Source organism: Hemiscyllium ocellatum, chromosome 21, assembly GCF_020745735.1.
Source record: "Hemiscyllium ocellatum isolate sHemOce1 chromosome 21, sHemOce1.pat.X.cur, whole genome shotgun sequence".
Lineage (NCBI taxonomy): Eukaryota > Metazoa > Chordata > Chondrichthyes > Orectolobiformes > Hemiscylliidae > Hemiscyllium > Hemiscyllium ocellatum.
The window spans coordinates 43,180,329-43,208,151 of NC_083421.1; the positions used below are offsets into that span (position 1 = coordinate 43,180,329).

Genomic DNA, 27,823 nt, shown 5'->3' on the forward strand with positions numbered 1-27,823 from the left:
ATATGTTAGGGTTGGTCACAATTTCTAGTCACTATACTGTGTGCCTGGTGGTTCATTTGAGACTGTCAAAATGGGGACATTTGAATTATTATTTTAGATTATTTCAGACAGTCTGACAAAACCAGAAGGAAAATTCAATTTTAAACTCTCAAACAAACAAAACATATAGCATTGCAAATGTCACATATGCTCTTAGTGTATTTTGATAACTCATGATTCTTTTCTAATAGATTGGGAGTGAGTAAATGGTTACTATATTACAGACAAACATCCATTTTTTCAACTGTCATGAAATAAATATTGGCCAGCTCTTGGATTGCAAATATTAAATCAGTATCATTGCACTGTTTGCCTCAGTTACAAGAATAACATATCTGATGTTATTAACCAAATCCATTACAGTATGATCAATAGGAATAGCCACTAGATCGATCTGGACATAAAAGTACTGAATCATAACAGAAACCCACAAAGAAAAGGAAATGTAATAGCTTAAATTAGATATTCAATATATGTGGCCTGCTATTTTTCTCAAATCTGAATAACCATGTACAGACTGTAGAAACCATACACTTTATATTTACTCAAAGTCATCATGCAAAAATTTCTCAAGCAAAAGAATATAAATGAAAGAGTCAATAGACCATTCAAAAGAAGTGAAGAGAAAGCTTTCAGAGAAGGCAGATATAGAGTCCTCTTCATGGTGAAGTTCATCATCAGAGGAATCCTCAGAAAGGAAGACTGTGTAGTGTCGTGTGGGTCTTACGATGCTGAAGAAAACAGGAAGAAAATTTTAATGTATTCACTGAGGAGCAAAGGATGAAAATCATTGACCACATACAAAAACTAATTCATGCATAGAGATTCTGAAGGGTCAACTTTCAAACCACTGTATTTCAGAAGTTGTTTAAATGAAATACAAGCATACATTTTTTTTCATGTTAAGGGATCCATATTTGTTGCAGAATATAGCCATATTTAAATCTTCTGGTAAAATTTTACTTAGAAATGTTAGTCTGCTGATTAGGGTCCACATTTAAGCATAAAATTTCATCAGTAACAGGAACTGCAGAGTAACAGCTAGGTAAAGAAAATCTTACGTTACGTGTTAATATATAACAATGAGTCTCGAGGAAGAATTAACCACTGCAGAGTGAGAGAATGTGAAATTTGAATGCAAGTTCAGTTCACCATTATACTAGAGACGTTAAAATCACTAATTTGTAGATCTTAATATCATTCAAACTTTAAAGAGAACAGTTGATGCATGATGATGATCTTGGACACTGTATGTAAGGAATCATCATACGTGAGGAAAATGCCTCTAACCTTTTGCGTTAGAACATAAGGTATTGTGAATCTGACACTAAGCCACACCCCAGGAGGCTGCATCATTCCTAGAATGGACATTCCAGGTACTGATTGACACATGGGTAAAACTGATAAGTTAGTGACTGCCCAATGGGAATGAGCCAAGAGGCAGTGATGGGATAGTAAGGATATTGAATGGACAAACTGAATTTTATTATTTGATATCCGCGACTGACAATTCAGTGGAAGCTAACTGCAGCAGTCTAGAAGGGGGAATACAATTTAGAAATACACTAGTAATAAGAGAATAAATGAGAAAATAGAAATGCTTTTGATGCTGTGAGTACCCTAATTCTGTGTTGCCTCATGTTGCTCGAGTGAGGAATATGGAGCATGCACATGATTTCAGGGTGGGAAAAGGAACAATTCAGTGTGAAACCAAGACACAGATTTCGCAGGATTGAGATCTTGGAAACGAGCAGGATTTCAAAGATAGTAATATCAAGTTTACTCCAAATTTTCCAAGGTGGGGCATGTGGCAGAATGTGTTTTGGGATTGAGCAGAGTGATACAGATTCAATTCTTAAATTACTCAAATCTTCAGGCCAAACAGAAAATCAGCGGGACAGCATTCCTCAGAGTGCCTCCTTACACCCTCTAGTGGTCAGGTCAGGTCAGGCCAGGTAATTGTTCTGGGTGGAGACCTGAGCGGTGCACGAATTCTCATGACCATTGTCAGCACACTGTCATGAGGGAAACCACTCCATGTTTCTAAAGGTGCACATTTCCTTGGATAAATTAGAATTTGTTCTTAATTTAATAATTCCTCAGATGCTCATTATTTTATAATGAACTTAAAACATGTATTTAACTATGCTGGCGCACACATAATCGAGAAAGCTGATTATCAAATTGACAATCTTTATTCGATCACCGGTAATTGCAAGCCTTTTTTTGCCAAGCTTATGTGTCAGTCATATATGCACAATCTATACAGTAAATACTGGCAACTCTGCAGAAGGAAATAGACCTATGTATTGCAGATGATTCTCCATGCCAGCACATCTAGATGAAGATCCACAAAACCACAAATGTCAGTATAAATCTGTGGCACTTACTGTCTCACAAAGCAGCTGGAAGAGGACAATGGCAAATTCGTCACATGTGCAGCAACATAAACTGCAAGGGCAGTGTCAGTGTGACAGCTCCATCACACTCTATACGTCTCTTTAATTTTTATCCTGTTAGTTTTGACTTATTTGCAATGATGGACACATATTTTCACAAGATCGCAGTCAACAGAGATTGCAAATTTGGGAGCGCACAGTCCGAAATTGTGGGAAATATTGCAGAAACTAAGATGCTGTATTTGAATAATGATTGAGCTGAAGACATTATTTGCAAAACAAAAGAAGCCAGGAATGCTGTCCTGGCAACTGCAAAGGTGAAGGCAGATTTTCACAATTGTGAGAGGTGTTAATAGAGAAGAGTGGAAAAAAATTGCTTCTACCAGCAGGAAGGTTGGTAACCAGAGGCACAAACTTAGGGCAAGTGACAAAGGGACCTGTGGTAGGACAAAAAAATATTTTTAATATGTGTTATGATGCATTGCCTTAAAGGGAGGTAGTACATTCCAAATAGGATTAGGATAAATGTGAAGCAGACAAAAGCAGGAATATGAGCAAGGAGCAGAGGAAGATGACTAAAAGCAAAATACTGCAGATACTGGAAATCCAAAACAAATACAGAGTGTGCTGAAGAAACTTAGCAAATCTGACAGCATATGTGGATAGAGAAACAGAGTTAACGTTTCAAGTTCAGTGTGACTCCTCTTTGAAATATGACTAATTAGATAGCTCTTCCAGAGAGCCAGGAGATGGCTTGATTGGGGGAATAGAATCATACAGTATGGAGGAGACTGTGAAATACTAAATTGAGTATGATACCTTGGGGTTAGATGCAAACCTTTGTTCAGGGCAAAAGTTTGGATAACTATTCAGAGCTGCTCTTCTACTCCTTGCCAAAGGAGGCAGAGCTCCAAGGAACTTTCTTACCAAAATAAAACTGCAAACGATTTATCAACTGTTTATCTAAGGTAGCTTTATATGTATTTTTCTTTTTATTTATTATTTTATGGAAGTTGGTGTCATTGGTGAGGCCAGCATTTCTTGCCCATCCCTACTTACCCAGAGAGCAGTGAAGAGTCAACCAAATTGCTGTGTGTCAAAGGGTCATATTCAACAAGCATGACAGATTTCTTTCCTTAGTGAACTAGAGGGTTTTTTTTTACAGCAACTGACAATGATTACTGTGGATGCTACTAGATTAGTTTTTTAAAAATTTGGTATTTTTATTGAATTCAAATTCCAATGACTGGCACCGGCTTCAAACACTATTTCAAATTTATTTGTAACTGCATCCCTCCGATATTACATATTCATTGTTTAATTATCAAGTGATTGTTAATTAAAATGAAAAAGTTTGTAATCTTAGATGTCTCATTTAATCTCCAAGTGTGGATTCAATTTATCACGTCCAAGGACATTGATCAGAATTCAAATGCAACTGTGGCTGGGTCAAGAGATTTTTATGATATATACTTCTTTCTCATAGGAAATAACTTGTTAAAACATAATTGTTGTGTAAGAGCATTGAAATAAACAGAAAGCCTTGAAAACAAAAGATATAATAATTTACATCTCAAATTTTAGGTTTATAGCAGCACTTCACAAACATAGTTGTCAAATCACGGAAAATGAATAAAAGGCTTCACCCTGTTGAAATGCTCAATGAGAAACATCTTGCCTTTTGATTTGTAAGATGCCTGAAAGAGGTAATGTGTTCCCATACAGACTTCATGAACATGGTCAGGAAAGGAAAATTAAAATGTAATTCTGTAATATGTTGCAAAAACATGCACTTCTTTCTGGGACACTTTGCACAGAATCAACAATGTTCTTAAATGATAAAAATAATCTGTTTACAATAAGAATCATCACAATTCTGAAACTAGTGTTATGACCACAATTCAAAGCAGTCAGTATGTTAAACTAGCCACAAACCCAAACTCAAACACTGCACCCATAATATTGACATTTTGACAGCTTCACAAGTGGAAGAAACTGTACAAAAATTCTCTGCTTAAGGAATGGATTGCCAATATCCACAGGAATGCCTTTGGACCTTGGCACCTTTCTGGACCTTTTCACATTGTGACCCCAACCCACCTCAGCATCATTAAAATACCATTTATCCTTGACTGGACACTAATTCTTCTTCTAAAATCTGGATGCTTTAATTTCTGTTTCTTTGGCAGATACAGAAAATACTTTCCTATAATTTCACTACAGATACAGTTTTTCCTACTATTAGCATCTTAACTATTAGGAAACTTATCCAGACACAACGGTGCAAAAGAATGATGAATACACAAATGTGCTTTGAATGTAAACGCACAAAGTAGTCAGTTGATAAAAATACATTTCATGCTGGATTGACTTTTTGCATGCAATCTTTCTCAAGATTGTTGCAGGAGTATATCATAAATTATGATTTTACTTTTTGCATAAATCCAGCTGTTTTGGCCATTAACATTTAAATGATTCTGAAAATAAAAGCATTCATTAGCACGAGAACTGCATTTAATACCGAAGATGATGGCCGATAAACAAACAATTTCCCTTTCTATTTTGCCAGTATGGCTCCCTCCCAGAGTTGCCTCTCCTGCTGGTACTTTCCACTTATTTTTCTTGTATTTATCTGACAACTGTCCATGTGTGCTCAATGGCAGAACAGTCAACCAATGAACTCAAATCTGGTTATCACTGGTTGTCGTTTCAATCAAGCAGGCTTTTGTAACCTGGATGGTGTCAAGCTTCTTGTGTGTTGTCAGGGTTGAACTCATCCAGGCAAGTGAGAATGTTCCTTGTAGATGGTGGCAGGCTCTGGGGACTTAGGGGATGAGTTTCTTGCTGCAGGATTCCTAGCCACTGACCTGGTCTTGTAGCCACTGTATTATTATAGCTAGTGCAGTTTAGTTTCTGGTCAAAGGATGTGGATAGTGGGGGATGCAGTGATGGTGACACCATTAATGTCAAGGGTGTTACATACCAGACCAAAACAAATCAAGGTGTTAGCTTAGACCCTAACATTTGTCTTATTTAGAGGCATATGTAAGGCATTGTGTTTCAGATGATGTTCAATTGGTCAAAGTACTAAGGTTTAAGCAAAACAAACTTTATTCTTACACCACAGTTAAAAGACAAATAAAGTACTGGAATAATTTTAACTCTATAAAAATACTTAACAAAATAATGTAAAAACTGAAAGAACTGCAGATGCTGTAAATCAGAGACAAATATAGAAGTTGTGGGAAAAGTTCAACAGGTCTGGTAGAATATGTGAAAAGAAAACAGAGTTAACATTTTGGGTCCAGCGACCCTTCCTCAGAATGGAGGAAACTCTGAGAAATGGTCACAAAACCTGAAACAATAACTTGGATTTTTGAGCTGAGCTTTTCCTGCAACTTCTGTTTTTGTAACAAAATAATGTATCATTTAACTTCTACTCATTAACTGTTTCAATATAGCAGCATCCCATAAACACACCTGTGGCAAAGGCAAATTCAGCAAAACAGATTTCCCTCACTCGCTATCTCCTCCCGTCCAGCAGAAGGAACACTGACAGAATGATTCTAGCATCAGAAAGACAATGCAAGCTGTTGAAGCAGCAGAGAGCGAGCTGTAACTAGCAGCTTCAATTCCAAAACCCCAACTTCAACAACTGAAAGCAAAACTAAAACCCTGGGTCTGTGAGATCTGACTCCACCCACTGATGCTTTTGTCTAATTAAAAGAAAAAAAACACCCAGAGCTATTTGCTCTGCTTTCCATGGAGCAGAGACCTGGGGACCAGGTCTCTTCAAGAGAAACAAGACAAAACAATCCCTCTCAAAGCCACATCATCGCAAAAGGCAATTATCGATTTTTGGAGATGGTGATTGCCTGCCACTTATGTGGCATGAATGATATTTGCCACTTGTCAGGTCAAATGAAGATGTTGTCCAGATCTTATTATATTAGGGCATGGACCAATTTAGGAACTGAACATTTAGGTGCTGAACATTATGCAGCCATCAGAGAACCTCCCCACTTCTGACCTTATGATGGTAGTTTAGAAAGTCACTGATGAAGCAGCTAAAGTTGGTTGGGCCAAGGACACTTGCTGAGGAACTCCTGCTGAGATGCCTCGGAGCTGAGATGACTGACCTCCAACAACTATACCCTATCTTCTTTTGCACAAGTATGACACCAACCAGTGGAGAGTTTTCTCTGATGCTCATTGATTCAAGTTTTGCTGGTGCTCCTTGATGCTACATTTGGTCAAATGTGGTTTTGATGTCAAAGACCATAATTCTCACCTCATCTCTAGGATTCAGTTCTTTTGTCCATGCTTGGATCAAGGCGGTCATGCGGCCAGGAGCTGAGTGTCCTGATTGAACCCAAACTGCGTCAGTGAGTAGGTTACTGCTGAGCAAGTGCTGTTTGATAGCACGTTGATAACACTTTTCATCAGCTTACTGATGATTCAGAAAACACTGATGGGGCAGTAATTGACTGGGTTGGATTTGTCCTGCTTTTGTGTACAGGACATACCTGGGCAAATTCCATATGGTCAGGTAGATGCCAGTGTTGTAGCTGCACTGGAACAGCTTGGCTAGTGGAATGGCAAGTTTTACAGCACAAGTCTTCAGTACTATTGCTGGAAATTTGCCAGTGCCCATAGCCTTTGCAGTGTCCTGTGTCTCCAACTGTTTCTTGATATCACATGGAATGAATTGAATTGGCTGAAGACTGGTGTCTGCAATGTTGGGACCATAGGAGATGGTCGACATGAGTCATGCTTCACATCTCTCTCTTCTGCTGTAATGTTGGCCGCTGATGTAAGGACACATTCAGGGGCCACAGCAAAAACAAGTAAACAGGCAACAATAGGAATTGAGTCATCAGCTCACCTCATAGCTCTTAAATAAAACAAAGACGGTGGAATTTCCCACATGATCTCCCACCATAACTTGGACAAAAATTGGACAAATGTGTAAGAAATATTTATCCAGGATTGCCACTGAAATTACAGCAGGGGAACAGAGAAGACCTTGGGAAATTCTCCCTCTTCCTTGCTGACATTTCATATTATTGGTAACTCAACTATTCAATTTCAGTGAATCAATATGGTCAGTCTTGTATTGAACTGTTGAGCCATCCTTAAGAGGGAAGGCTTCTCCTGAATAATGACTCCTTGTGGCAACATGATCTCTTAAAGTACTGGTCACTTTCTGGTATTTTGATTGATTGGTATATTTTTGAATGTGAGTTCTGATTGAGAGTGCAGGTAGAGCGTTTCAGTAGTCAACATCACATTGACACCTAATCCGGTCCTTGACTAACATCCACCTCCTGGTGGGAACTCTTGGGCAACAACATCAGAAACCCTGGCCGTTTTTGTGTGTCTAGGCAGAGAGACGCTGATAAAATGCTGCAGCATTGCACACATCATTTGATATGAAAGTAAGGCCCTTACTTATAGCATAATAATTCCTAACTTGAAAACTGTAATTGGGGTAAAGTTTTAAAGGATGCTGTTTCTTATTTGTCACAAATGTGGGGAATACTGCACCCAACACATTTCATACAATTTCTTGAAATACTGTGCCACTCCAAGTGTATGATTATATATCAGACTGTTCATGAGGATGCTGAAGTGCACTGATAATTATGTGTTGCTCAGATCCAATATATGGATGCAGGGAAGAGCAGAAATGATATAAATCACAAAAAAACCCCACAAGTCTGAGAACACTGAAATGTTTAGTTATTATAAACAATTACTTTGCAAATGTGACTACAAGGGTCACATTGAGCTTTCCTCGGTGTTTCTCTTGATTTCCTGTCTCCTGTTAAATGACTAGAAATATAATCTCAGCAAAACACTCTACATTCTTAATTAATCTGATTCAGTATCCATTCTGACGTTTACTACCTGCTTGGATATCACACTGAGGAATCTGTCTGTGGAAAGGCAGGTCGCAGCAAGGGCTGGTACATAGAAAACAACCATAAATAAGGAAAAAGATTTTCTGTCTGTCTCAGCTATAAACACCATCAGGCTCTGCATGACTGCACCAACTCCTGCCTCCTAATCCCTTGGCTGAGTTACAATGTGGATGACTTGCCCCTCTATTTTAATGTCTCGTTATCATGTCCTCTGTTACTGTTAGCATGTGACAAAAATGACAGCAGAGGCTGTTCCTTGTAAAATATCATGTAACAAATACAGCTCTACAAAATTCAAGATTCGCTTCATAGCTTATGATGGTGTGGGTTTATTTTAATGAGGAAAGACCACATCTTCAGGGTATTTTCTTTCTGCCAGAATGCATTAAAAAGTGAATTTCAATCAAGTGATTAGAAATGAAATGTGACAACCCCAAACGTATATAAAATAAATTGACACCAATAAAAGGAATTTTCAGATTTTTGATTTTATTATAAAAGGAGCCTTGTCATCTAATATGAAATTGTTTAAATATGCAAGCAAACTATTCTAGATGGATATAGTGTTGAAAATCTAATAAATAATTATAAACCATATATTTTCTGCATAGTTAACTATAAAATATGAAGCAATTGTATGGAAAAGTGTGAGGATTCCTGATAACACGCTCTTTAGACCACCCTACACCAAATCTCAATACATATTTAAATACACTCAGGGAACAGTTTCGCACTCAATTGCTCTGCATTCTGCAACAACATTAACCTTCAAGATGCACTAAGACCAACAATTGAGCTTTCAACCAGAGCAAATATTAATTGTTTGTGGTAGCTGTGTTCAGCAAATGTGAAATTAAAAAAAAACTGATGCTGATCCTGTTCTTAACGTCCCTGCCATCCTGCTGTTCAACTGAAATCCTGAGTGTCTGACACAGAAAATGGCTAATAATCACTTTTGCATCAGACCTGGTGAAGGTGAAAAGACAGTTCTTCAGAACATTATTCCAAAGCACTGTGTCACTCAGGATTCTTGAAGATATCATCGTAAACTTTTGATCCACAATGCTTGTCTAGAATGTGCCAAAATTCAAGTCTTCATTATTAAAATGGAAATATAGAGAATTAGGCATGCTCGGAAGGAGAACTCAGAAAAAAGTGTTTCATGCAAAAGCAGTTTCATGCTATTAAATAAATACCAGAGGCTAACATTAATTCAACATTCCATTAATCCATTTAAATTTTTACTAGCTGTTGACAAAACTTCCTATTTTCAGAAGCATTATAGCCACAAAACATGGGCAAATCTATGAAATCCACTATTTAAAAAATATTAACCTAAAATTTGTTTCTTAGAAAACCAGTAGCTTATTTAAAAGGTGAATGATCTCAGTTTTGTTGTTCTTATTCTGGAAGCGTTCATTAAAAATTATTTTAATTTGTTGTCACTTCCCTTAAGTTGTCCTGTGTAAGGCTTAAGGAAGACAGGCAAACTGCTTCAGAGGTTTTGCCAAAATCATTCTGTAATTTGTCACTGCCGTGCATGTCTATTTTTCCCTCTCTGTGGAAGTGGCTGCTCTCCAAAACTGGGACGGTGGAATATGAGCAATCAGAAACATGAGCTAGTGCCATATGGCTGTATGGCATCCGATCACACCTCACTTTCCCACTGGTGCTGGATGTAGTTAAATACAAAGCACAACTCTGTGCTGCAAAGGACACCCTTTTGCACAAACATGCTGTCAGCTCAACATTCCTTGAATGTAAGGGACCTGAAGTGAAGTCAAACTTTCCTGCACCAATTAAACTATCAGCCAATTCACCTAGAGACATTTATGTGTTTTATTAACTTAAAGTTTATATCTTCACAATGGTATTTTTTCCTGTTAGATATAGTGAAATAAACAGAATAAACAATGTGACCCTTCACAATAATCTCCACTGTTATTTTACAGCAAGTCTGGTGCTGTGTGGCAGGACAGCAAAAGGAATTCACAGCTTAATATCAAAAAATGCACAGCATGTGCCAGAAGACAAGTGGGTTGCTAGGCCCCAAGATCTCTCTCAAATTATTCCGCAATGCTCTGCTGCTCAGAAATCACTTCCACAAACTCATTCCTAACTACCTAGTTTAAAATAAATATGGCTCTTACATACTTTGGTATGAAATGAAAGGGTTGAATTCAACAATTACTTACACTAGACTCTTACTTCAGTCATCATCAAGTTGGCATACCGGCTGCTCACATACAGAAAGCAACTGGAAGTGAAAAGGCTAGCCTCTCTCTTCTAAATGTGAATAAGTTGCAAAAGAGGTCCTGGATATTAAGGCACAAGAGCAATGAAATTAGGGTAAAGCCTGCGGATGTGAATTAACACCATGATAACTCCCCAGCGACCAATCAGCTGCTTTGGGACTTCAGTGAGTTTATCTGGTAAATAATTGAGCCACACACACCAAAAGATTCCCAAATTTGAACTCTGGTCCGATTTCAGGTAGCTGTGTCAGGAGTGTACGAGTAACATTAATGACACTGAAACGGACTCTGTCGAACAAATCAACCAAGGTTCCTGCTTCTATCCAAAAGCTTTACTGCAAGTGGCCTGTGTACATTACATATTGCTGGGATTTTCAGCAACAGAGAAAGAAAGTTTTTCACATAACTCCTCAATGATTTTAATGTACATTTTGTATTGACTTGTTATTTAGATAAATACAGATGTTAAGGACTAAACAGGCTTCCAACCAGATGCCCACAGAGATTGTTAGGAAAGAGACAACAGGCATATTGCAAAGTGACAGCAATCTGTATAAGATCTGGGATCTTGCTGCCCGTTAGATTATCCTGCTCATCACTTTCATGGATGGCAATCAAATGGAATGGAAATTTGAGATGTTGAACAGTCAGTGCCAAAACTCTCACTGGTTGCTGTTCTTCCACTGGCACCTATCTCGAATGTACCTGTACTTGGAATGGTGCACCTGTTAAAAAAAAATTCCACCACCCCTTCTTTCCGAGGACTCATTTTCCAAAAGCAGCCTAATACAAACATGCTTCAAGTTTTGTAAACTGTTTGAAAGGCAGCTGGGGAGAGAAACTGGAGGATCTCAGGCTTTTTGTTTGATGTAATGTTGTGCTGATATATGTTCTTTCCCTGGTAAGGGCAGGCGGAATAATGGGGGCAAGTAGTTGGAGGAGAAGCTCTTGAATATTCAAAACAACTTTTGAATTTAGGTAGAACCTTGCAGTGATAACTGCAATGTAGGACAATGTTCAACCCCATCAAATTAAGCTGAGACTAAACTCAACAAACTCATCCAGATATCCAGGCAGAACTCCACAGGAAAATAAAATGACTATAAAATCTGTGGATGGTTGACAGCAATTTCTTAAGTCTGGTCCACCCATCATATCATTGTGCCACACACCATTGTGGGGTTAACTCCTGATGATTTTTGAAATGACCTAACAAGCTCCAATTTTATAAATAATCATTTTGCTAATAACTGTGCCATGTTGGCACCACCCATACTGCTGTTTTACAAACACAATATTAACCACACTAAGAACTACAGATGAGTCCAACAAACAAGAGGGAATAGGAAGGAAATGGAATGCCCTGAAGGTGAAGAGACAGAAAAATGACATGTAAATGATGTTGGTTAATGAGGAAGAAATTAGTGGACTCCTTTGATAATATCAGAACCCTGAAGAATTATGCTGCATCCTTTACTTGTTGTAAAAAGTGACATATTTCAAATGAAATATTGCACTGCAATATTGTGTGATTAAACAAGAAACAATAGAATGGAAAAGTGAGTTTAGAATTCAATACTTAGAGTACAAAATATAACACCATCTGAGCATAATTTTAAGATGTTATCAGAACTCCAATTCTCAGAAACAAAGTTCCTGAGGTCATCAAACATTCTGCTGTCTACATATAAGTTTCCACCAAGTCCTGTTCACCCAGCAGTCTTGTTTCTGTTGATATATCCTGACTGTTTGGTCAAACAATGCTTTGATTCAAAAATTCTCAGATTGGTTTTCAAATCTGTCCATGACCTGGCCTTTCCTGATCCATGCATTTTCCCTCCGAGCTACAACACTTCAAGATAACTCCACTCATCCAATTCCATAGAACATTATACTACAGAATGATTCTGGTGCAGAAAGAGGATATTCAGCCCATCATGTGTGTACTGGATTTCTTAGCATTTTACCTTTGCTCCAATCTCCTGCCTTATCTCTGTAACCCAGCACATTGTTTCTATTTAAATTATTGTCACAAAGCTCTCTTACCACACGAAAGGTTGACAGATAATTGCAAGTTTTTGTTAACATGTTTAGATGAACTAGCAATTGCTCCCTTAGATTGTCTCCATACCTTGCTAATTTACCTAATTACTTTGAGTGATAGTTAAGAAATATGATTCAGGCCTTCCCACTCGCATATCCTTCTAAAGCTAGTCTATCAAAAATCTAGTGCATTTAGTCCTATTAACAGCGCACCAGGAAACAAAATGAAATGCTTAATTGAAATGCGTCAATTAAAAAAAAATAGATTTTACATATTGAATGTATTAACCTCTATGACACTTTATCTCAAAGGAACTAAGCAGCTCATTGGGATTCACATACATTCCAAGTGGTGAATTGTTTGCTAAATATTAATGATGTTCATATAGTTTTATATACAGAAGTAATGGAAAAATGCTAATAAAAGATGTAAATTCAATACATTGGGGTACATCCTTCCATTCTTTTTCTAATGGAGTTCAATTATAAATTACCTGACCAGTTCAACAAAGGTCAATGTTCAGTCCTAATTAAAAAATATTAGAAAACCTTAGAGAAGGTTGTTCCCATTGTCAAACTAAAGAGCTACATGGAATAATTTACTAGCAGGTTACTGCCAATTTAGAAATACAGCCCTCACAGATTTCTTACACATAATCAGCTCATGTGGACTCTTTAAAAAAAAAGAAAAAAAATTCTCAACTTCAGTTGTATCAAATGTTCTGTCTGAGAGCAAATTTAATGGAAAAGCTGCATCACATTATATGTGATAAATTAATTGATTATAAAGTGAGAACAGCACAGATTGTAAATTTTACTTTGAATTAACACTTAATTCTGTTAAAAAAATATGAATTGTTAACTTTTATGCCTGACAGATGTACATCTCAAGTGCCTTCATTTTTATTTCTACTTGGTAAAAGTATTAAGACAGGAAATGAAAACATTAACTACTTCTTTTAAAGCTGCTCTGTATCGCAGTGCTTGCCTTATTCCACAAGGAGGCAATAAAGTTACATAACAGAAATGAAGCATTACATGATTGGAATCACGAAAGGGCCAGCTAACCCTAGAATAAATGTTCGCCTAATTTGCAACTTCTGCAAGCTGAAGTTACAAGAAAACTTTGGATTTAGTGAGAGTAGCATGCAAGCATGTTTTTTAAAAAAATGTATTAAAGTGATTGCAATGTACAACAAGAATGGTCATTATTTTTGGATTTCTCAAAATTGACTATCCATTCAACAATATTCAGAATTAAAATATCCAAGGATTAATGAAAGTGCAATATAATGTACATGTATATTCTGGAAAGGAAACTTCGTACTCAAAAGATTTAAACTCCTGTGTTGAATTTCTTAGCTGAAATTAAGACTTATGATGGTGGAGAAGGTACATACTGGAAAATGAATTAAGATCTTGACATTGAAAGCATTATTAAAAACTTAAACAAACTGGACAATTTTATCTGGGTTACAATATTATAACATTAAAACAAACATTTAAAAATATGGGTGAAATGTACCACCAGTTTCATCTTAACTAATGTGAGAATTATTTTCTTCCTTTATACTTTTGTGCTACATTTCCATTCCTCAACGAGGTCATCAGGTCAGTGCTCTGCACTCAGGGCTTCACAAATGACTATTGGAACATCCAAAGAGAAACTTGTTTAGCCTATTTTCCACAGGAAAGCTATTCAACTCTGTATAGTGCCTTCCCACATAGTCTGTCCACCACAGGTATAAACCCACACCTTTCAACAGAAGAGAACTCCATTCAGAATTCTATTTTGTTTGACAGCTTTTTAATTGAAATTTATATTAAAAATGAGTTAATAAATGTGCATTATAGCCAATAATCTGAAACATGTTTATTACTCATTTCTTCTGTATCGGGCTACATTTCTTTCTCAGGTCATCTGTATCTGCCACAGTTTGTGTTTAATGAGAAGTGAGTTTATTTCATGTGCAAAATGCATTAATAGAGATAAAGGTTTCAGTTTGTCAGTCTTGTCCAATCCTCTGTCTAAATTCATACATATCAATGGCGCTTCAGAAGAACAAGTCTATATTGTCATGGCTTACTGCTGCAATGATCAAAACATAAAGCCACCAGGATGGCGACAACACAAGATAACAAGTAAAAATCTATTGCTGAATTATGGTCTAACCTGACACATTACCTAGCTTCAAACACCAAAAGTACAATTGTGCACCAAATAAATATAAGCTTTAAAACCTCAAATAGAATGATCAGACATGATACAGAATCACAGTTTTACAAAAATAAATGCATTTTGTAAAATAAATTGTCATGCTGCCCTAGGTCTCAACATTTCAATTGTATTACACACTGATTGGTTTAGATGTATGAGTTTGTTACAATCATTGATTCATTTTCCATTTCCTAACTCACAACTGTGCAGATATATTTCTCGGCCCCTACATTTGTTTACTTATCAACTGAAGGAAACAGCAACTGGCCAATTTCTAATAAGGTGACCCTAAAACTAACACAGGTAGAGAAACTATCACTGTCCACAAGAGTCCTCAAAACTACATTGCTATTTTATATATATCATACACATGCACACATTAAATCAGAGAATGATACAGCACAGAAGCAGGCCATCTTGCTCAATGCAACTATACTGGTTCGTTGAAATAGCCATCCAACTAATTCTATTCCTATGTACGTCCCCACAGTCCAGTCAACGTGCCCTTCCCCAAATATCAAATGCCCTCTTTAATTTTACAACAGAATCGGCTTCCATTGCCCTTCTGTACAGAGATTTTATTGATCTGTAAAGTACTACTCAGGATGTCTTTGGCAGAGTGGTAGTGTTCCTATATCTAGTTCTGACATTCTAGCTTCAAGCCCCACTTCCCCTACAGGTGTGTCATATCATATCTGAATAGGTGGATTGACAATAATTTTAAAAAATATTTTTCTTCTTCAAGTCGGTTTTGGTTCCTTTGTAAATTGTTTTCCATCTGTGTTTTGTAGTTTATGATCCTTCTGCAATTGGAAAACTTCTCCTGATTTTAGATATTTTTGAATCAGAGATACTGTGAAGCATCTTGGACTTCCTTGCTCAGCTCAACATAATTTTAAACAGCTTTATCAAATTTATTTCTGCTCTGGGAAAACAATTCCATGATACCTAATCCCTTTAATATAACCATAGCCTTTGTTCTGCAAAATCAATAAATTTCTGCACCACGCACAATTTTACTTTGCGTCTGTGAGTACTTGGTGATAAAGGATACTTGAAACTGAGAATACTTTACCAAGCAATAGCTTAGAAATTCAACAGCAGTGAAGCATGACTCAAAAAAACGCTGCCCAGAGTGTTCTCTGTAATGTGGTTTACTCCTTCCTCCAGGGAAATTCAAATCTGCTCTAAGTCATACTCATTGTCAAGCAGCAGCTATGATGTCAGCAAAATGGCAGGCAGCCAATCAAATTGAAACACTTGCACACTTAAAGAAAACCAGGAAGTTAAGTACTGACATAATTATAAACGGATTGAGATAGGGTTAGGCTTAAATAAGGATTAAAAATTACATTTTAAACAAAATCTAAGTTTATTTCCAGAAAAGTCTGATAATGAACATTTAGAAGATTACCTTTTCAAGTCCATTTAGCACTGATTATGAAGTTAATTTTGCTATAAAAATCAATTTAGAGTGCATTCATCTATTTTTAAGGGATTTTTTCAAACAGGAGAGCAACAGAAAAATCAGCAATTCCAATGAATAGCCTGTTTTCAGTTTGGGGGTTGGGGAGAGGTGAGCAGTCTCTGGAGAAGCTCGAAATCACTGACAACTACTTCTAGATTTTCATACTATTCCATGCATGTGCAATCTCCAGAAGTTGCTGTCAGTTTCAGTAATGACGGCAAACATTGGCAGTTTCACGAGCAACAAAGCAGCACTCTGTTCCACATAAAGTTGCAAAAAACTTGGATAAGTTAATATCGTCTGTTAGACAATAGCTATACATATTTCAGAATTTCTTTCCAAATGATACTTAAGTTTCTTCACCAAAAAGTACAGACATTTGTCTGTCACATTATGGTCGTACAAAAACAATACTGGGATATATTTAAAAGGGGTAATATTTCACTCCATGTTCAAGATTATTAACACCTTAAGGATAGAAAGACCTGATTCGAATTGACCCAGTTCAAATTGCACCAAACTCTTGATGATTAGTCATCCTAACTTCAAATGTACAATTCTGCTTACTGTTCTACCCTGACTCACAGCCCAGTCTGAAGCATGTTAATTTTTTTATGTTCCTCGATGGCAGCATCTTTTTTTTTCTGTTTCTTAAAATTCATTACTATTAACAACATAGAATAAAGCCAAATATATGCTTGTTTCATTCACCAACAATGGAATATAGAATGGATTGGACATATGTTTATGTTTAATGATAGATCACATTGTCACTTTTCTACTTGGGCAATCTAGTGCCAATATTTTCTCAAAACCAAAGCAGACTCAGGAGGTTCTTTTTAACTGATGTGAGAGACCCCTTGAACTTAGGTTACCAAGTTAACATTGTCAAGTTAAGACAATTTGACATGTTGCTATTGCAAAATATCAGAGATATGAGAGCAGGCAAATATGGAAATTAATCATAATAGAGATGTTATAGATGTGTAAAGATTTTAAAACTTGAAAAGTTGTAAGTGAAGAATATTTCTATTTTGCCAAGGTTAACACATCAGATTTACTTTTACGTATATTACTTGTCTAGCAACTCTTTGTATAATGTAACATGAGAAACATTGACTTAAGTTACACAATAAATCACTTGCACACATACCATATGTTACCTGACAATTTAGTTCAGGCAAGAATAAAAGAATTCAACATTGTGAATGTGGGGACAATATGCTAAGCTTGCTGCCTATAATTAGCTGCAAATTGAGAAAGTTTGAAGAGTTAACTGTAAGCATGGTTATATATGTTTAGTTTCTTATGTTAACTTTTAACTAGTAAAGCTAGCAGACAATACTTACTGCTCTGGACTTGAAATGGAGGATATTCGAGCCTCTACTGGCAGTGCATTACCTCTTGGTTTCTTAACTGGTGGCCTTGGAGGACGTGCCTGTTTACACAGATTTGTATTAGAACAAAACTTGTCAGTTTTAAAACATTATTGCAGATAGTGCCCTGAAAAAAATCAATTCTAGCTATCCAGAAGTTGAAGAACGAAATGCACAGACTAAAATTTTCAAATAATAGTTAAAATACATGTATGCAGAACAGGCCAAGCAGTTATGGAAGAAACCCAAACAGAGAGCTTGTTATCACTTCAGTTTTAGTTTGTCAACATCCTCTGATTCAAACTTTCCATTAATAATAAAGGATACCCTGGTCAACCAAGTAGAGACTCTGTACAAAAGCATGAGGCATTAATCTATGTCAAACCCGGGAGGAGTGTAACAATGACACTGCTGTAACCTAATGGATTGAAGAAAAAAATTTTGTTTCACATCTTTCTTAAAACAAAACCTACTTAAGTTTTGGAAGCCTGCTACCAAATAATAGCTGCTATTAGGTCACCAAATGTCTGTCTTGAATTAATCAGAGCAGTTCATGAAAACACTGTTCAATCAACTATCAGCTACTCAACAAAGATACCATCCATAGATGAATAAGGCCTTCTCCTGACATTATTCATTAAACATGTCCCTAAAGGAAGAAGTCAACCAGATGCTTATTTTTATGAAATGTATTGTACATCGCAAGAGATACCAACAATCTGAACTGAACAGATTAATAAATTAAGGACACAAACCTGAAACAAAAGCAAGATGCTCAGAAACACAAAACAACAAGTATGTTTAATGTAGTTTGTAACATGCTAAGGGAAATCTGTGAGCATTCAGAATGGGAAGAATTAAAACTGTCGATTTGTGCAGCTCACCATGCTGTGAAAATGCTAAAAAACTACACATTTAGAAGTTCAAAATCAATATGCAGGCAGCAGGGAATGAGGGTCAAATACGAGCAACAGGTTTGGACGATGTCATACTTTCTGTGCAACACCTGAAGTCTGAGGTTGGATTAGACATTAATTCAGTCCAGGGTATTGATTCTCAAACCACAGACACCTTGATTGTAATGGATTCTCAGTTGTCAGTGGAAGTACTCAGGTGATTCTCAAAGCATCCCATGAGACATCAATACCGAAGAATCCAGCATCACACTGAAAAAATATTTTTCAAAGTTCAGTGTAGAGTAAATCATTATAGATGGTTGAGATAATAAATACAGAATCAATATATCATACCAAGAATGCCTGTTTCACACCTTTTGTATTCCTACCAGCCACCAGGTTTGGTGAAACTTTCCATGCCAAGCAGCTTCTGTTGGTAGTGTGATGGAAACTGGGAGGGTTGACAGTTCTTAGCATTCCAATAACAGCAGTTTACATGCTTGCATAGTGGTATGTTTACTGATATTCTCACTGCAGACCATATTGAACTTCGTCGGTAAAGTTTTATTTAGGCTTCTTAAGAACTGTAATGTTCTGAAGAAAGGTCATTGCATTCAAAAGGTTAACTGTTTTCTCTCCATTGGTGCTGCCAGACCTGCTGAGTTTCTCCGGCAATTTCTGTTTTTGTGTGTTTCAGATCTCCAGCATCCACAGTTCTTTGTCTTATTTGAGGGACCTACCAACTCTGCATGGTCTGGCCTTCATGTGATTTCAGTACCACAATACAATTGTCTTAATGCACTTTGGAACAAGCAGGGATAAGCAATAAATGTTGCTGTCATCCATGTCTGAAGAGAGCTATTGTAGAATTTCCTATACAGTCAGGCAGCAGCCAAGAAATATATCACATGTGGCTGGTAAGTTCTACAATTTATGATACTCTCACATTTTCAGGTAAGGGGGAGTTGTGAAAAGGCTTGAGGACAATGTAGCAAGCTTGTGATGATGTCACAGAGCTGTTCCCCTATTGGGCATAGATAGCACAGTGTGTAGGTGGTAGTTAGGTGTGACAGAGATTGATGAATGCACGCTTGGAGAATAGTTTTTCAAGCATCTTAACAGTAAGATTAGAGTCTGGTATATCTTTAGTTACCATGTACAGTAGTAGTTGGCATAAATTGGCTTATTTAGAACAATTTATTACATAAACCTGAAGACAGTTTTTGACCTTGCCTTCTCTTTGTCCAGCCTGTCTTGAACCCAAACGCTTATATGAGAGCATAAATATACACAATGTAAGGGAAAGCATGAGGTTCTGCATAGATTTGATTCACTGGGTTGCTTGTCCCTGCTTCAGGTTCCCCGTTAGCTGCTTTCTCTCTTCCTCCATCATCCTTCTCAATGTGATTTTCTCTATTCTCCATTTCCACTCCTGTGTTTCAGGAAGCAACTGATTAGGAAATGCCAGAATCAGAGGGAGAGCCATATACAGGAAACTGAAATACAGGGGACCAGCTGCCTCTCAGCACCAGAACAATCACATGTTGAAAGGTGCCACGTGTTTGTCCCCAAGCAAGTCCTTATTGTGACTACCAAGATTAGCTGTTTTTTTCAGCACATGACAAAAAAGGGCTTCACATTTGGAAAGTTGATGTCGCACTAGGGAATGTAATCAATTACTAAAAAGCAAACACTACATTTACAGTCATCTGTATTTTGGATGATGAAATACATACACCCATTATAGTCTATCAATACAAAGCCTTATTTCTCAACAAGTAGAAACTTATGCACGGGTTAAGAGTGTCACAAAACAGAGAGAAAACACAAATCTGATTTAGATTCAGCTGAAACAGAGAACAGCTTTAAATAGGTGATATCATAGCATAAAAGTCTTAGAACCAATATTTTTGGATGTTATCACCTATTATAGTTGCTATTTAAAGACAATTAAGAAAAGCTAATAAGTAGCATGTGGTGCTGCTGGGCTGAAACACATTCAGGAATATCATCCAAATTGCCAAAAATGCAAAGACATTGCAAAAAAAATGTTTAGTACTATAGCAGTCTATAAAATACATATCATATACTTTAAATGATGATTTAAGTAATTCTGAAAATGGCGTCACAGGAGCATGCCTCTTTTATTCTTACCGTCTTCCCCACTCCTCCTATTCCCCCCCCACCCCCACATCTCACCCCCACCACCCCATGTGCTTCAGTCTTTTCACATAAATGTTCAAATATCCAGGATTCAACCAGCTGCTTCTTTTACAATGTCTCAAACCAGTGGCACTGCGCTATTCAAAAGGGTACGCATTGCTTTTATCCCTCCCCCCTCCAAGGTGGTACCTCCCACTCATGAGCCTTGCTGGAACACGACTTCACAATCACAGTGGTGTGAAGATGCTGTGTTGCTGGCTTCTTTTGTGGCTCATTTTGTTCGCTTGCTGTTTTGTCTACCAGATGCCCTTAACTAGTTTCAGTTTAGGAATTAGAACAGATAGTAAGAGGGTGACAGAGACACAAAATGTAATGTAATGTCAGTTTTAAATATATTAAGTAGCTTCACTTAAGTCTTTTTTTCCATATAACCTATTGCAGCTGGTTTAAAACCATTAAAGAGCAACTTCTGATTAATGAGCTCAATGTGAAGTAGTAAAGATTCTACAGATGTTACATTGTGGGAATTGCTGTATTAGAAACTTGGGAAATTATTTAAAATAAGTGCCAGGAACCTAAAACTCCAAAGGGGTTTCAAATTTACTGATCTGAATGTTGGCTACATTGACCATTTCCATTTAAGGCTAGAAATGTAAAATCATAGACAATCTATGAAATTACAAAATTTCATCAAGCAATAGTTTTAGGATATTTACATTAGCACTTTTAACATTCACCTTATATGCAATAGATATGTGAGCAATATTCAATCAATTTGCAGAAAAAGTCCAATTCTACACTGATGTTTCCCAATTTAAAAAGAAACAACAAAAGAAATTAAATGAAGCATTCACGGATTTAACTCTGTAGAATACAACAAAAGTTTAGCAGTGAGGGGGTTGGTGTTCAAACCATGACCTCAGTGTAGCCAGTGATACTGAAGTAAGAGGTCAGGAAAGGTCAGTCTGTGAACTTGCTGAGGAGGGGGCCAGGCCCCAGACAAAGCTGCCCTTCCGCACAATGGAGACAGCTTAAGCATGTGAACCTATTGGTAGGAACAGAAGGATTAAGTTTGTGGCAAGTTTGCCTGAACTTGCAACAGGGAGAAACATGGGGGAAAAGAACAACAGAGCTAATTAGCAGAGCTGAGCTGTCAGACCGCAGCTGAATGGCTCAGTGCCAACAAACAAAAGGAGAGGCCTGGCAATCAGCAGGATCGATGGAAAAGACTGCTTCATTAGGGATGATAGAACGAAGAAGGGAAGAAAGAAAAAAGGCTGTTTAATTAAGCTCGAGCTGGAAGGTGATGCGTGAAGCTTGCCTGTCATCGTGCTGCTAATACTTTCACCTTTCCGCCAGAGCTTTGAAAAGCCAGCGATTACCCCACTAGTGTCAGCAACACTAGATATATCTGGGGAGAAATGCAGAAAAGGATTGGAGCCATAGCCTAAAGGGACTTCAGTGGAAAGTCAAAAAAAAGCAGATTCCCTAGTGTTCTGAACCTGACAAATCCAACTGGGCAAAGCTGAATTTGCTTTAGACCCAACTGCTCACATTTAATCATTAAACATAAAATTCAAGCTTATGTTCAAAACAGCAGCTCTACAATGCATGCAGCAACATAATAATGTGCCACTTTCATAAATGAATTTGTACTTACGCAGGGTAAAACAGTAGTGATTAACTACAGTTGGACAATTACTAAATCCATAATCACAAGGCACCAACCCTTTTATCTGAAATATGATAAATATAGTTTGGTAAAATGTGATGTTAATTGTTTAGCTTGTGCAGGGCATTGCACCATATAGTATAGTACTATATTTCACTGGTTTATGTCAAGATTATGCAAACCCTGTAAATGTAAAGTGCTGGCAGCATCAATGAACAATGAGTCCTTTCTGACAAGTAATGTAAACTAAGTAACACACCATGGTCTGCTGGGATTTGATATATTCAGTGGAATCTTTAAATGCTGATAAGATACAATAGGAAGTTTTTTAAAAAAAATTTAAAATGCAAATGAAATTTACTTATAAAAAGGAAACATTAGCAAAACCTGGATGGAACTAAGGAGGAAGAGAATTCACTCTTTAACCGTTCCTGAAATGTCACTGGAGGGTTACTGCACGCACAGTATTAAGCGCTGAATGATCAATTTATAATTAACTAACAACCATAACAGGCATTAAATTTCTACACCCTGTCCTCATTTTGATAAAACAAAGTAAATTTTAAGTGTTTTTGATAACAGGTAAACTATATTGCAAGTCAATTATATCTGATGAATTATAGAATTATAGGCATAACTGATTAACTCTTGATGCTCACAGTAGTCAAGCTGAAGGAAGAAAAGTGAATGCAATGTTCACATCAATGTGGACTGTGTTTCAATCTTGATATTCAAACTTTTTCATCTGGGTAAACCACACATCTTGTTTAAGCTGATACCCACACTCAGCATCTCTCTAGCATTTGGTAAAAGTGCATGTGAAACAGCAGTTATTAATTGGAGACATGACACACAAACAAATGCTGAACTAGAAATAAAGGAAATGGCAAGATCTGGATACAGTGAGGTAGTCAGCTATTTCTGGTGGCACTAGCAAGAGTTACTGTTACATTTAAGTAATGGATTTAAATGTATTAAATACAACCAAGCTTGCATTCTTCTCACCGTAAGTCAGAGGCCCATCAAAATTATACATATTTTCAATTTTCAGGCCTGCTGATATAACACACAAAGATAGAATTGTATACAAGGGAACCTTGATTATCTGAATATCAGATTATCCAGCAAGATCGCAAGGTCCCACTGATTGATTAAACTGTGTTATCCAGCATTTGATTATCCGGAATGCGATTAACTGAATGAAATACTCCTCATCTGTGTCCTTTGGATAATTGAGGTTCCCCTGTACTTGTTTGCCACAAATGGTACTGTACTTGTGTTGCAGCCATGGATTCCAACCCTCATATCATATGCAATAATTTTAATGTTTCTTATGTGATGCAATGGCAAGGCAGAAGAATAGTCTTTGCTTTGTTGCGATATGATGATTAGGGTTGGCAGATTGTGAAGAATACAATGCTGGCTAAGGGACTAGAACAAACAGTAAAAAGTTCAATGATAATGATGCCTCTTATACGGAGGACAGGGTCCATTAATTTCTCTTTAATTGATGGTATTTTGGTTTGGCTTTTCTTTTCAAATCAAATCTCAGCTAATATTTGTGCAACCATCCTTTTGGTTCTTTGGATTAACGGCAAACTGCAGAGTCCAGGGCAGAAGGTCAAACATGTCCCCATCCCAGTCAGCTATTACGCTTGGTTCCCTATTGCTATAGCTAATGGGTCTGCAGAAATTATGTGCATTGCTTGTGACTTCTAAGCTAAGTATTACACACTTCTTGAATGATTCACAAAAACAATACTATTCTAAAGCAGGTTATTGCATTAAATACGAAATCAATATTAAAATTGCTGATACATTATTGACATGATTGCCTTTTTTTAAATCCCACTTAGAATACTGGATTTTAGTTATGCATCTGAATTGGTTCAAATGACTTTGGAATGATATTTGAGTAATACTGATTTTTGGGATCCAAATAATAAACCATAAAACATTCATGAAGACAATTAAGAGGAAGCATTGAAATGAACAGTGTTTCCTTAAATTTACAGGTCGTATCCATCATTTAAATTGTGTAACAGTACACAAGTTTCCCATTTACAATCCCCGCTAGCTAACAAACCCTATTTTTTGGGGTCAGGTAATTTCTATATTTCTTATTCATTTGATTGTGTGCCATTCTATAATTAAGAAACTGACAGATGACCTGCTCCCAAACCTCTGATTACACCATTTGCTACCAACATGACATTCCTTTCTTTTTGTGAAGAAGAATTTAACCTCCACTGTCCAACAATACTGATATAGGGAGCTCTTTGAGTGGAAGAATCATGGCTGTCAATATTTGTCCTGGCATTCTGAGACAGTGCACTATGTTTGAAATGTTATGTACTACTTCACCAATATCAACTGCAAATTTTCAACATGGTCATCTGAGGCTGCACCATTCACTTCTGTACTGCATTGGTCAGGTTACAGAATGAGCTTTCCAAAATTCCGAACATTGAGAAATCTGAAAATATCACAGAACACTTGCAAAGAATATAGCCAGAAAATGTCCCTTGAAATGAGCTACATGCATAGTGCAGCTTGGAGCCCTTTAAGAGCACAGCACACTGTCTAAATATTGAAAGTTAAAGAACAAATATGTACTTAGTGAAAAGGTTAGACCACCTCTGAGCTTGTATTACATGCATGTTTTCCGTGTACAAACGAAAGTGCCAAATCTAAGCATGCAGTTGAGGTTAAAACTTATATCCAGACATTAGCGTTCTAGTGGTGTTACCCAGGATTCCTATGAAAACGTAAATGCGCAACATTTTTGCCACAGCTTTAACCTAATGCCAATGATAACTAAATCATCATACATAAGAAGAATTAGGAAATAGATGAAGAATCAAGCAAAGTTCACACCTGTCTGAGAGAAAACTGAATAAGATCCAATCCCTGGCTATAGGACCAGATAGCACAAACTGAAGAAAAGGGTAAGTAATCAGCAAAGCAACATAGATGGTGTTAAATGTAATTAAGGAGACACACAGCTTCTGTCTACTCACGGGCAAAGTAGCACTGTTTATCTTTGGAGGTGGTGGGCGAGGTGGAGGGACTCTCTCAGGCTGTATCAAAGTGGAAACTTAAACATCAGAACAGAAGCATCCTTCAATTCAATTAAAATAAAAACAAACATAGCAAGCAACTTATAAAATAACACAAGCATAGAAATTTGCACATGTTGTGAGTTCATTATGCCAGATATGTGTATTCATATCAAGAACTTGATCTGACATAATGGGCTCTGGCTATAACAAACTTTTACATATTTTTAAATAATTTATCCTGTACCAACTTTCGCAAAAGCATTATTTTTAATTATGAAGCATGAGAAAAGAATAAAGAACCTAACAGTCAAAACCCACAGCAAAAATTCTTACATACATATACATAATTTTGTAAGACATGTCACTTCCATGTAAAGCTGCAGAGCTTCACAATTATTTTTATTCAAATCACGGGTACAGTACTCAAATTAAGTAGCTCTGGCAGACATTATGACTTAAATCCATTTAGGTCTGTGCGAATAAAGATTGAAATGAACTGAATTTATTTGGATTTTGTTCTCTCTCTATGATGCTCATAACCTGGTTTTGTCAATTGCAATGTCACTATGTTGGAGATGACATCCAATATTCAAATGAGAGAAGCTTGGCGCTATAATAGAACATGCTGGCTTTCCTTATTAAAATTAATGAAATTGAAAAGCTCTCCTTAAATGTACTTTGAGTATAATGTGTTTTGTATTGTTTCCTCATTTGTGAGTTCACTCAAGGTTGGCCAGACAAGTTCACTGCGTGTTTGTGTTAGGTGACCATTCCTTTGGGGGCAAGCAGAAAGTTTTCCTTCAAGAAATGTAGTCTTCCCATAAAATGTGAACCTGTTTACATGCCTCAGTGTTTTACCATTGAGTATTCTCAAGACGAAGACAGATTTTAAGTCATTTAGGGAATCAAGACCCATGGGATGTAAAACTGGAGAGTGGAGTTATTGAATGTCCGATCAGCCATGATCTTATCGAAAGGCGGAAAATACCTGATGGGCTGAATGGTCTACTTCTGCTTCTATGTCTTGTAGTCTTTCTATGGACAATGCAAGAATTGCACTATCTTCATCTTCACAAAGGCAGCATGGGTCAATGCTCCTAACCACATAAATTTCACAATCATTTTTCTCTTTCCTCTCCACTTTTGTCCTGGCTACTCTTTAATATGGACACACTAGTCCCATTTCTTTTGTCTTCCAAAATATTTTTCACGTTTAGCAGCTTCCAACTTTCAAGTGTCTTTTCCTTGCTTTGTCATGATAAAGTCAACAACATAAATGTTAAAAAGCAGTCCATTTCCATGTTACTTAACAGGGTTGAGGATGAGCTTCCTAAACTGCAGTATAGTAATCCACACAATGGGACAATGGGATACATAATTATTTTGGATCCTGATTGTGTTGTCAGTTATAATATAGCTGAAGCCCTAGACTGATATCTATACTGGACAATTCTCAGTGAGGCAAACCTGAATTTTAATGCTCGGAGCATCTTACACTGCAGGTTTAACTCAGGTTTGTGCTAAAAGCAGAAGGTCAACTTTCAGATTCCATGTAGCTCATTTTTAGTGAGTGCAGACTGAATGATTCAAGTTTAAAGAAAGTCATCAGTTGGTCTGTAGGGCTAATTAAAAACTTCTAAAATATAGCTTCACACCAGGTATGCATTTTAACACAGTGACTTCACACTTGAGTGTCAAATCACTGACTTAATTTTCAAGTTCAGTCAATGAAAATTTGGGCATTGAGAAGATAGATGTAGAACCTTACACCATTGGAGTTTGACCTCAATAGCCCTACTGATACACTAGATAATACTGGAGGGGGGTGCATTGGTAACAACTAATGATACAATATCCTTTCCTCATATCCAGGCCAACATTTGTCTTCCAGCTAATACCATTAAAGAGTCACTAACTAAGCAGTTTGCTTGAAGTTACTATATTTGAAATGCAAATTTGACTGCTATACCCAGGCACACAAGAGTTTTCTATTGGAAAATTTTTAAAAAATATCAATAAAATATAAACTTTCGCAATGAACACTTGACTATCACAATAAGAGATCATTAAATTCCAACTCATACTGTGACCAATTGTACATTTTTCCAATATAATTATCATTCACTAGGTTGAATCATGATTTTTTAAAAGCAAATTCTTTAACCCAATGCCTTTTCTAAATAACTGACTAAAAACAAACCATTTGAATTTGAAAAAAAAATCAAAATTTAATTTCAAAATAACCACAAAATAGAATCGAAGATGATCTGAAGAATAACTGATTAACTGAGGGAAGGGATGAGACCAT

The 27,823-nt window shown here is 36.8% G+C and overlaps 1 protein-coding gene across 4 annotated transcripts in view; it reads right to left on the minus strand.

Annotated features, from left to right (window-relative positions):
* Nucleotides 1–27,823, minus strand: part of dennd1a (DENN/MADD domain containing 1A) — a 509,155-nt gene that overhangs the window by 7,290 nt on the left and 474,042 nt on the right. Inside the window, exons 20-22 of one of the 4 annotated variants that reach the window (XM_060841067.1) lie at nt 25,474–25,533; nt 17,696–17,784; nt 645–770 (exon numbers count right to left, since the gene is read on the minus strand). In XM_060841067.1, the coding sequence (XP_060697050.1) occupies nt 645–770; nt 17,696–17,784; nt 25,474–25,533 (275 nt within the window). Of the gene's footprint in view, nt 1–644; nt 771–17,695; nt 17,785–25,473; nt 25,551–27,823 lie in introns of those variants that run through there. The other 3 variants (XM_060841063.1, XM_060841064.1, XM_060841066.1) reach the window with 3 other exon arrangements.